At 57.3% G+C, this 11,292-nt stretch overlaps 1 protein-coding gene and 1 long non-coding RNA gene across 4 annotated transcripts in view; one reads left to right on the top strand and one right to left on the bottom strand.

The window, feature by feature from the left end:
• The window catches only part of LOC139359420 (uncharacterized), a 24,644-nt gene extending 23,713 nt beyond the window's left edge, over positions 1-931 (bottom strand). For both annotated transcript variants that reach the window (XR_011615328.1, XR_011615327.1), the window contains exon 1: positions 536-931. This is a non-coding gene — a long non-coding RNA (uncharacterized lncRNA). The remainder of the gene's footprint in view (positions 1-535) is intronic.
• LOC105472001 (purinergic receptor P2X 5) overlaps positions 1-11,292 on the top strand; it is a 28,984-nt gene that overhangs the window by 8,587 nt on the left and 9,105 nt on the right. The window contains exons 1-10 of one of the 2 annotated variants that reach the window (XM_071082160.1): positions 158-543; positions 4,377-4,527; positions 5,142-5,213; positions 5,492-5,567; positions 5,649-5,745; positions 6,022-6,102; positions 6,393-6,531; positions 7,100-7,233; positions 7,743-7,836; positions 8,016-8,081. In XM_071082160.1, coding sequence (XP_070938261.1) covers positions 407-543; positions 4,377-4,527; positions 5,142-5,213; positions 5,492-5,567; positions 5,649-5,745; positions 6,022-6,102; positions 6,393-6,531; positions 7,100-7,233; positions 7,743-7,836; positions 8,016-8,081 — 1,047 coding nt within the window. In that variant the 5' untranslated portion in view covers positions 158-406. Of the gene's footprint in view, positions 1-157; positions 544-4,376; positions 4,528-5,141; positions 5,214-5,491; positions 5,568-5,648; positions 5,746-6,021; positions 6,103-6,392; positions 6,532-7,099; positions 7,234-7,742; positions 7,837-8,015; positions 8,082-11,292 lie in introns of those variants that run through there. The other variant, XM_071082159.1, reaches the window with a different exon arrangement.

Raw genomic sequence — 11,292 nt, 5'->3', positions numbered from 1 at the left:
CGCTCTCCTGCGCATCCCGGGCTGCGCTCCCAGGCCGGTGGCTGGGGAGGAGGTGGCAGGTGTGTCACTGTGTCGGGGGCGGGAGGGAGGAGGAGGAGGAGGAAGAGGAAGAGGAGGAAGAGGAGGAAGAAGAGGAGGAGGTGGAGGAGGAGGTGGCAAGGTCGCGGTCCAAGGCTCCGGTGCTCGCCGCCGCCCAGCCCCCAGCCGAGGCTTTCTCCCCCGCGCCAATCAAAGGCCGGCCCGACCCGTCCCCCGCGCTCCTCAGCTCTGCGGGACACCCCGGGCTGCAGCTAGGCGGGCGCAGACGGGCCGAGGCGGGCGCCGGGCGCGCAGGGACCGAGGGACCGAGGGCTCCCCATGAGGGCACGTGGGCCGGGCGGTCTGCAGGCCCGGCTGAGAGCGCGCCATGGGGCAGGCGGGCTGCAAGGGGCTCTGCCTGTCGCTGTTCGACTACAAGACCGAGAAGTATGTCATCGCCAAGAACAAGAAGGTGGGCCTGCTGTACCGGTTGCTGCAGGCCTCCATCCTGGCGTACCTGGTCGTGTGAGTTCTCCGCGGACTTTCGGGAAGGCGGGGGAGGGGCAGGGCGGGTGCCAGCAGCAGCGTCCTTCTCCAGGGTCCTGGAATTCCCGGGCGTGCACATGGTTTGCCCAGTAGCTGGGGGTCTGTGAGCCTGCTTGGGGTGGGGGTCCTCTTTGGGTCCTTGGGTGTAGGAGTAGGGTGTAGACGGGGGGCTCTCCACTCCCCCACTGGCGCCAGAGGTGATGAGAGGTGGGCAGGGGCCTTCTGGGTTCCTTGATTTATCAGGCTTTCCATGCAGCTGCTTCTCCCAGAGTCGGGTCCCCACGTGTTAGGGCCATGGGAAGGGGGCAGGGATGCCAGGGGGCTGAGTGGCAGCTGTCGCCCCAGGAGCCTCCCCGGGCCTTGGCCTGGCAGCTGACCCAGGCGCCGGCAGGTTATTTATAATCATAGGGTGTCACTGCCTACTCAGGGCTGGAGCAACTCATCAGCCCGGCATGTTCCTCAGCTCCCTTCCGGTCAAGCTGCCCCTCAGCTCCCTTCCGGTCAAGCTGCCCCACCCGCGCCAGCCTCACTGGTGTCCAGCTGGGGGTCCTGTCCAGAGGCCTCTATCTCTGGACCCAGCTCGGCCGTCCCCTTCTCCCATCCTCATGCCACCTGACAGGAGCTGGCACCACAGAGCCAAAGGGGCAACTTGTGGAGGCTGCTCTGCCAGGTGCCTTCAGAGCCCTGCCCCCCGTGGGGGTGGGCAGTGAGCAGGTGGAGGGGGGCAGCAGCGCGCCACAATGGGGATGCACCTCGTCCCATTCATTCAGTAAGTGCTGTGTGGAGTCCCTCCTGCTTCCTCCCGGGAGGGCAGCCCTGACGCCTGGCTCTCCCCTGGAGGTCCAGCAGTCACATTCCCTGAGCTGCATTCCTAGGCCCCTGGCCGCCTCCCACCTGAGCGGCCTCGTAGGCGCTGTGCTGTTCTCAGCCAGGCCTGCCTGTCCCCTTCCACTGCCTTAGCATCCACTCAGCCCGCAGATCTGGGCTCTCCGGTAACTCCCTCTCCCTTCCTCCTGTTCCCGCAGTGTAATTATTAGGCTTATTTGGGAGATCATTTGCCTAAAGTCGCCGTCAGTCCGGGAATGCCCTGAGGGTAGGGCCCAGCAGCACTTAACTGCTTAGGGAATAGATATGAAATGAACGCGTGAATGAATAAATGGAGTTGCTTTGGCTTAAACAACAGAAACTTAATTCTCGCAGTCCTGGGTGTGGAAATCTGAGATGAGGGTGGTAGCACAGTCTGGGGTCTCAGAGGGGCTCTGGGGTCTCAGGGGGGCTCCTTGGCTTGCAGATGGCCACCTTCTCACTGTGTCCTCATGGCAGGGAAAGCAGGAATTATTTAACTACGTACAAATATAAAAATTAGGAAATTGGCGGCCGGGCGCTGTGGCTCACGCCTGTAATCCCAGCCCTTTGGGAAGCTGAGGCGTGTGGATCACCTGAGGTCAGGAGTTTGAGACCAGCCTGGCCAACGTGGAGAAACCTGTCTCTACTAGAAATACAAAAAAATTAGTTGGGCGTGGGAGTGGCGCCTGTAATCCCAGCTACTCCAGAGGCTGACGCAGGAGAGTCTGTCTCTATCGATTTGCCTATTCTGGATATTTTGTATAAATGAAATTGTATAGTATGTGGCCTTTTTTTTTTTCTTGCTTCTTTCACTTAGTGTGATGTTTTCAAGGCTCACCCATGTTGTGGCATCTATCAGCTCTCCATTTCTCTTTGTGGCTGAATACTATCCCGCTGTGTGGGGCTGCCACATTGTGGTCATGCGTTCATTAGTTAATGGACATTTGGGTGGTTTTCACACCACTGGGTGTGGTGGCTTATCCCTGTAACCCCAACCCTTTGAGAGACTGTGGTGGGTGGATCACTTGAGGTCAGGAGTTCAAGACTAGCCTGACCAACGTGGTAAAACCCCGTGTCTATTAAAAATTCAAAAATTAGCTGGATGTGGTAGCAAGCGCCTGTAATCTCAGCTACTTACGCCAGTGCACTACGGCCTGGGTGGCAGAGCGAGATGCTGTCTCAAAAAAAAAAAAAAAAAAAAAGCATGCTTCTAAGAACATTCATGTACAAGTTTTTTGTGTGGACGTGTTTTCAATTTTTAAATTATTATTATTATTATTATTATTATTATTATTATTATTATTTTGAGATGGAATTTTGCTCTTGTTGCCCAGACTGGAGTGCAATGGCGTGATCTCGGCTCACTGTAACCTCCGCCTCCCGGGTTCAACAGATTCTCTTGCCTCAGCTTCCGGATTAACTGGGATTACAGGCATGTGCCACATTACAGCCATGCCTGGCTAAGTTTTGTATTTTTTTAGTAGACACGGAATTTCACCATGTTGGTCAGGCTGGTCTCAAACTCCTGACCTCAGGGGATCCACCCGCCTAAGCCTCCCAAAGTGCTGGGATGACAGGCATGAGCCACCGCACCCGGCCTGTGTTCTCAATCTCTTGGGAATTTTCTGGCTCATGTGGTAACTCGATCCTTAACCTTTTGAGGAACTGCTAAACTGTTTTCTACGATAGCTACCTCATTTTACATCCCTATCAGTGATATATGGGGGTTCTAATTTCTTCACAACTTTATCAACACCTGTTATCTGTAGGGTTTTTAAAAAATGACAGCCATCCTAGTGGAAGTGAAGTAGTATTTTATCGTGGTTTTGATCTGCATTTCCCTAATGACCAATGGTGTTCAGCATCTTTTCGTATGCTTAATTGGGCATTTGTGTATCTTTTTTTTTTTTTTTTTTGAGAAATGTCTATTCAAATCCTTTGCTCATTTTTCAATTGGATTGTTTGCCTTTTTATTGTGAAATTATAAGAGTTTTTAAATATCTTCTGGATACTAAACCCTTACCAGATACATTATTTCAGATGTGTTCTCTCATATTCTGTGGGTTGTCTTTTCACTTTCTTGAGTGTGTTTTTGATGCATGAAAGTTTTAAATTTTTATGAAATCCAACTTACCTACTTTTTCTTTTATTGCGTGTGTTTTTGGTGTCAAAAAGTATGGGATTTGTACTCTTATTTCATTATTTTGTTGTTTTTGAGGCTGGGTCTCACTCTGTCACCCGGGCTGGAGTGCAGTGGCACAATCACGGCTCACTGCAGCCTTGACCTCCCAGGCTCAAGGGATCCTCCCGCCTCAGCCTCCCGAGTAGCTGGGACAACAGGCTGGTACCACCATGCCTAGATTACTTTTTTATTTTTCATAGAGATGGGGTCTCACTATGTTGCCCAGGCTGGTCTCAAACTCCTGGGCTCAAGCGATCCTCCTTCCTTGGTCTCCCAAAGTGCTGGGAGTACAGGCGTGAGCCACGGTGCCTGGCCTGTACTCTTATTTTGTAGAGTGCCCCTCAGTCTGGGTTTGTTTGAGGTCTCATCGTGATTGGTTTCAGGTTAGGCACCATTTCATCTAACCATCATCACAACCCCAGTGGGAGGCACTGTCACCCCATGTTATGTTGGAAACTGGCTTGCCTGGGGTCACCAAACCGGTATGTGGTTGAGCTGGTTTCAGCCCAGGCTTGTGCACTTGGGGCCTCTGAGTGAACTGTGGTCTTTGCCTCTTTAGAGCCCCCATCTCTGGGGTTGCTTGTCACCTCTGCTGCTTGCAGGACTGGGTTTTAGTCAGCAGTGGGAGGTGGCCCCTGCCCAGGAGCTGGTGGGACAGGTGGAGCTCTGAGCCAGCCCCACCTCAAGTAAGAGTTGCTGTGACTCGTACCCGACCCCAGGCCTGGGAGAGCTCCCTGAAGGCAGCAGTGTGGCTGATGCCTACGTACCGGCCCCCTTCCCACAGATGGGTGTTCCTAGTAAAGAAGGGTTACCAAGACATCGACACCTCCCTGCAGAGTGCTGTCATCACCAAAGTCAAGGGCGTGGCCTTCACCAACACCTCGGATCTCGGGGAGCGGATCTGGGATGTCGCCGACTACGTCATTCCGGCCCAGGTCTGAGTCCCCACCTAGCACTGTGGCGAGGGCTGGCAGGGCCTGCCTGGTTCGGGTGGGTCACACACCGCAAGCTTCTTGGATACCCAGGGACCCCCACCCATCATCTCCCTTGGCCCAAGACAGCTGCCGGGGCTTGCAGAGAGCGACCCTGTCCAGATCCTACCTCCCAAGCCAAACCCCTCTTTGACTGTGCCGCGGGCGACTGCTCTATTCTCTCTGAGTCTGTTGAGAACAAATGGGATCCAGAGGACTTTCAGTCCTTGTGAGTCAGGTGGGCTGGCACAGAGAACCCCCCTTCTAAGTCACTGCCTCTGGGAATAGCTCTCCAGCCTGTTCACAGTTGGCCAGGGCCAGGGCAGCCTGAGCCCTGCCCCCACTTCTCCCGGATCCTGGGGCAGTGGGGGTTTGTGAGTCTGGAGGAGATATATCAATAGGCATCTACTCGGGGACTGTGGGCTCCATGAACAGGTGGGCAGAGTCCACTGATTTTGTGGCCCCATTATCCCCAATACCCAGGCAGAGGGTATTACTCTTCCAAGTAATGCTGGGAAGGTGGGGGTGGACCTTAAGAGGGCAGGAGGAGGTTCCTTAGTGCCTCTCTGGTTCCTTAGGGAGAGAACGTCTTTTTTGTGGTCACCAACCTGATTGTGACCTCCAACCAGCGGCAGAACGTCTGTGCTGAGGTTTGACGTGGCGAGGGGCCCTGGCGTGGGGGTGGGAGAGCCACCGGCCGTGGTTGGGGTCTACTGTCTTCTGAAGCAAGGGTGTCCGTCCACTCCGAGGGTCTCGGGAGGTTGAGTGCGCCCGTGTGTGGCTCCTGAATTGTATGGGGAGGAAGCAGGTTCTCAAAGTTTGTGTGGCCCAGGTCAGAGAAGAACCCCTATTCTAACTCCCAGAGTGGGACTTGGATCTGAGCTGGGGGGATCCCCCCCACATCCAGGTGCTCCTTCTCTCCCGGCAGAATGAAGGCATTCCTGACGGCATGTGCTCCAAGGACAGTGACTGCCACCCTGGGGAGGCGGTTGCAGCTGGAAATGGTGAGGGCCTGGAGCGGCCAGGGGCTGAAGGAGGACTTGGAGTGGGAGGCTCCTGGCATTGATCCTGTCCCACCCCTGCAGGAGTGAAGACCGGCCGCTGCCTGCTGAAAGAGAACTCGGCCAGAGGCACCTGTGAGATCTTTGCCTGGTGCCCGGTGGAGACAAGCTCCAGGCCGGTGTGAGTGGCTGCAGCCTCAGGACCCTGAGGGGTTTCCCAGCCCCGGGCACTGGGTCCCAGCCTGAGGGTGGAGTCCTGCCCACTCTGGGAGCCTCATGCTGAGGGAGAAGTCAGGCTGTCCCAACAAGGCCCGACCACCTCCCCAGCATGAGCAAATTAACTGTTCTTGGCAGAGGCTCCAGGGCACCCAAGGAACAGGCCTCACACTGGCCCAGGCCTGGGGAAGGGGCACAGGGGTGGGGCCTCCTGGACAGGCCGTTCTGGGTTGGTTTTCAGGGAGCCAGTCCTGAAGGAGGCCGAAGACTTCACCATTTTCATAAAGAACCACATCCGTTTCCCCAAATTCAACTTCTCCAAGTATGTGGGCTTGGCTACTGGGGGCCAGGGGTGGGCCTTGGTCCATGAGGGGCCTAGGCTGGCCCTCCTTGGGTCTGTGCCTGGGGTGTATGTGTGTGTGTGTGCGTGTGACGTCTGCATGTGAATAAACGGTGGGTGACACTGGGGCGCCCCTTCGCCCTGCTGTTAAGTAGGGTGCTGCTGCAGGGAGGTGTCAGGACTCAGGCTGGTGAGGGACAGAGGGACTCGTGGCCAGGCCCGGGAACATCAAGTCTTACCTCATTTCTCGGCTGCCTGTGGCCTCCACCCAGGAGCAATGTGATGGACGTCAAGGACAGATCTCTCCTGAAATCCTGCCACTTTGGCCCCAAGAACCACTACTGCCCCATCTTCCGACTGGGCTCCGTGATCCGCTGGGCTGGGAGCGACTTCCAGGATATAGCCCTGGAGGTGGGTGGGATGCACGAAGGGAGCCCTCCCTGAGGGCCTGGGGGCTCTGGGACTGACTCTCCGAGGAAGAGGGTGTGGACGTGTGGACGGGACTCGTGGGGCGAGGGTGGCTCTGCAAAGTCACCTGCCCCCAGGGACTCATTGTTTTCAGAATTGGCTGTGGCACACAGGCAGGCTGTCGCAGCACTCAGACCACGGGCACTCAGTGAGAGCCAGCCCTGGCACCTGCTGTGCAGTTCTGAGTCCTTGAGGCACCAGCTGAAGGTGAGGCAGAAGGAGCCCCTTTGGCACACCCTGGCTGGAGTGTGAAGTGCCTGTCCAGAGGAGATGCCCACCCTTGGTGGCTCCCTTCTCCCTGAAGAATGAGGGGGGCAGCCCTGGGGCTGGGGCTATGCAGTGTTCTCAGCCGCTCCATGGAGGGACTAAGCCTCCCGAAGGGTGGTCTCAAGGGGCTGACCTCGTGCCTGAGCACCTCCCCCTATTGTCCAGTGCCGGTGAAAGGCTGGCCGGGGGTGCTGTCGGTCTCCGGAAAGCTCTGTGTGCTGACCGTCGTCTCTCTTTTATCAAGGGTGGTGTGATAGGAATTAATATCGAATGGAACTGTGATCTCGACAAGGCCGCCTCTGAGTGCCACCCTCACTATTCTTTTAGCCGTCTGGACAATAAGCTTTCAAACTCTGCCTCCTCCGGGTACAACTTCAGGTAACCGCTGCCTGTGCCCCCTTGTGACCTGGCCATGATCAGTGGCACTTCTCTGGGTGCCAGCACCATGAGACCCCTTCCTGGGGGTGGGCGTCAGAGCGGGAGGTGCAGGGACAGATGGCCGAGGAGAGGTGTGGGCCCCAGCAGAGCGGCCAGCGACCAAAGCTGGGGGTGCCCCGGGAGAGGAGAGCACCCCTTTGCCTGTTCTCTTGGTGAAGCCGAGTCTTACTGCCTCTGCTGCATCTGTTCCATCCGCGCCTCGGCGACCCGGGGCTTGCTCAGAGTGGGCGGGGAGGCCCTTGCTCCTCAGGGAATGTTTGGCAGGGATTTCAAAGAGTTGCATGTGTCTCTGTTTTCGGCTCGGTGAGAGGGTCTGCAAGCCGCTCCTGGGGCTGCTCAGAGTCAGGGGCCCGGGAGTCCTTCTAAGTCCCCAGAGCAGCCACATCGGTGCTGCCAAAAGAGGGAAGGCTGGGCAGGCTGAGGCCTCCCCAGGCTCCTGCCTCCCTCAGATTTGCCAGATATTACCGAGACGCGGCCGGGGTGGAGTTCCGCACCTTGATGAAAGCCTACGGGATCCGCTTCGACGTGATGGTGAACGGCAAGGTGTGTGTGCCCTCTCCTGTTCTGAGGCTGGGGGATGGGGGACGTTGGGAAGGTCCCTGGGGGCCCCTCTGTTCTGAGGCTGGGCAGGAGGGGGCGGGGGGGCGGGGTACGTTGGGAGGGTCCCTGGAGGCCCCACTGTCCACCCTGCCTCGCTCACTCGCCTTGTCTGTGTCTTCCAGGCAGGGAAGTTCAGTATCATCCCCACCATCATCAACGTGGGCTCTGGGGTGGCACTCATGGGCGCTGTGAGTACCTCCCCTCCCTACCCGCTTCCCACCCTCTCCCCTGGCAGCTGCACTTCAGGAGGAACATGTCCCAGTGCCCTCAGAAAGAACCAGAGCTGGCAAGATCAGAATGGGCATGGGAAAAGAGGGCTTTCTGGGATTTCGGGCTCTGCCAGCTGTCCCCAGGTAGCAGTGACAGCCCGAGTCTCTTTCCAGAGCCAGGGAGGCATACGCCGGCAGCTCTGCAGCTGTGGGTGGGTTTGAGTCAGTCCCCAGCCAAGGCATGGCTGGGATATTCCTGGGATCCCAGGTGAGTCCCTGAACTTCTAAAGTCTCCATCTCTACTTCTGCTAAAAGAGGGCAGGATTAGGCCGGGCGCAGGGGCTCACACCTGTAATCCCAACACTGTGGGAGGCTGAGGCAGGTGGATCACCTGAGGTTGGGAGTTCAAGACCGGCCTGACCAACATGGAGAAACCCCGTTTCTACTAAAAATACAAAAATTAGCCAGGTGTGGTGACGGGCGCCTTTAATCCCAGCTAATCAGGAGGCTGAGGCAGGAGAATCGCTTGAACCCAGGAGGTAGAGGTTGCGGTCAGCCCAGATCGCACCACTGCACTCCAGCCTGGACAACAAGAGCAAAAAAAAAAAAAAAAAAAAAAAAAAAGGCAGGATTAGGCTGCAGACAGTTTCTTAGCCTGAGTGCTGCTGACTTTTTGGGTCGGATAATTCTTTGTTGTGGTCTTACACACATCCTCTGACGTGCCTTTAAACATTCTACAATGCACAGAGGGCTGTCCTGGATGTTGTAGGATGTTTTTGTTTTGTTTTCTATTTCATATTTCACACTTTTCCAGTCTGATAATATGTATTTTCCCAGACCCTGAGGATGTTGATTTCAGAGACAGGGTTACCCAGGCACTCTGTTACCCAGGCTGGAGTGCAGTGGCATGATCATGGCTCACTGCAGTCTTGAATTCCTGGGCTCAAGCGATCCTCCCGCCTCAGCCTCCCCAGTAGCCAGGGCTGCAGGTGCACCACCACGCGTGGCTAATTTTTAAATTTTTTGTAGAAATGGGGTCTCACTATGTTGGCCAGGCTGATCTTGAACCCCTGGGCTCAGGCAATCCTCCGGTATTGGCCTCCCAAAGTGCTGGGATTATAGGCGTGAGCCACCGCGCCCGGCCCGTTGTAGGATGTTTAAGAGCGTTCCCGGTTTCTGCCCAGTAAATGTCAGGGGCACCCTCCCCTGCAGTTGTGATGGGGCAGAATAGCAGCTGGCTGAGAACCACCCAACTGAAAGGCTGAGAGGCAGGGAAGACGGCCCTGTGACTCTTCCTTGGAGGTGGCCCTTCAGTGGGACCGAGAGGGTCTCGCAGGGGAGGAGGCGCAGGCACTGAGGGCAGGGAAAGGCGTCCCGAGTCTGCACTGCCCCTTGGTCCTGAGGGCAGGGAACGGCGTCCCGAGTCTGCGCTGCCCCTTGGTCCTGAGGGCAGGGAACGGCGTCCCGAGTCTGCGCTGCCCCTTGGTCCTGAGGGCAGGGAACGGCGTCCCGAGTCTGCGCTGCCCCTTGGTCCTGAGGGCAGGGAACGGCGTCCCGAGTCTGCGCTGCCCCTTGGTCCTGAGGGCAGGGAACGGCGTCCCGAGTCTGCGCTGCCCCTTGGTCCTGAGGGCAGGGAACGGGGTCCCGAGTCTGCGCTGCCCCTTGGTCCTGAGGGCAGGGAACGGCGTCCCGAGTCTGCGCTGCCCCTTGGTCCTGAGGGCAGGGAACGGGGTCCCGAGTCTGCGCTGCCCCTTGGTCCTGAGGGCAGGGAACGGCGTCCCGAGTCTGCGCTGCCCCTTGGTCCTGAGGGCAGGGAACGGGGTCCCGAGTCTGCGCTGCCCCTTGGTCCTGAGGGCAGGGAACGGCGTCCCGAGTCTGCGCTGCCCCTTGGTCCTGAGGGCAGGGAACGGGGTCCCGAGTCTGCGCTGCCCCTTGGTCCTGAGGGCAGGGAACGGCGTCCTGAGTCTGCGCTGCCCCTTGGTCCTGAGGGCAGGGAACGGCGTCCCGAGTCTGCGCTGCCCCTTGGTCTTCTGGAGTTTTTGAAAGCCATGGAAATGGTCAGTGGGTGGCTGGTGGCTATCCCAGCAGGTCCCTTTCCCAGGTTTCCGGCGGCCTCTTCCCTCATTCCTCTGCCCGTGCATGCAAGACAGCCCCACTGGAGGAGTCCATCGGGACCCGGGGTGACTTTTGTTGAGGCCGGGAAAATTGTGTCCTGCACCAGGACTCAAAAGAGACCACGCTCCTGGGAGGGGGTCAAGAAAGGTGAGCCCCACATGGATCCCCAGCGGCAGACAGTCGCTGGGAGGATCCCAGATGTTTGCGCCTGTTGCTTTCTTAGAGGGAGGCCCACCTTCAGCCATCGCTTCTCTTTTTCTTTTTTTTTGAGATGGAGTCTCGCTCTGTTGCCCAGGTTGGAGTGCAATGGCACGATCTTGGCTCACTGCAGCCTCTGCCTCCCAGGCTTAAGCAATTCTTCTGCCTCAGTCTTCTGAGTAGCTGGGATTACAGGCACGCGCCACCACGCCTGGCTAATTTTTGTATTTTTGTAGAGATGGGGTTTCACCATGTTGGCCATGACCTCAGGTGAACTCCTGACCTCAGGTGATCCGCCCACCTCAGCCTCCCAGTGCTGGGCTTACAGGCATGAGCCACCGCGCCCAGCCCAGTCATCATTTTCTGGTGAGTTAAGTCGGAGCATCCTCTGGGGACAGACCTGTGAACTGGAGGTAATGGTGCAGAAAGAGGTAGTGGTCAAGGTTAGGTTTGGGGTTGGTCTCTGGGGAGCAGGGAATTAGTAAGCAACATTTTTGGCATCTGGGGGATGGATGTGCAGCACCCAGGGCCCAGGGACCAGGATTCCTTGCTGGTCCCTCCACTGACCCTTCCCACCTTCACCCTCCCCCGTCATTCAGACCCTAACCCCGCCCTGTGCTGTGGGTGGAGTCACCCTCTGCTGGAGGACAGGGGCAATTGCATGACCCGCTCTGGTCCTAAGGGCACGTTTTGGGTGTGAGGGGCTGAGCTGGGGTCGTCCACCTCATCATCTTCCTTTTTGTTTGTTTGTTTGTTTGCTTGTTTTTGTCTTTTTTGAGATGGAGTTTCGCTCTTGTTGCCCAGGCTGGAGTGCAGTGGTGCAATCTCGGCTCACTGCAACCTCCACCTCCCAAGTTCAAGCGATTCTCCTGCCTCA

Source organism: Macaca nemestrina, chromosome 17 (genome assembly GCF_043159975.1).
Source record: "Macaca nemestrina isolate mMacNem1 chromosome 17, mMacNem.hap1, whole genome shotgun sequence".
Classification (NCBI taxonomy): domain Eukaryota; kingdom Metazoa; phylum Chordata; class Mammalia; order Primates; family Cercopithecidae; genus Macaca; species Macaca nemestrina.
Note: the sequence above shows the minus strand (reverse complement) of the source record. Positions and strands in the feature narration are given on the sequence as shown.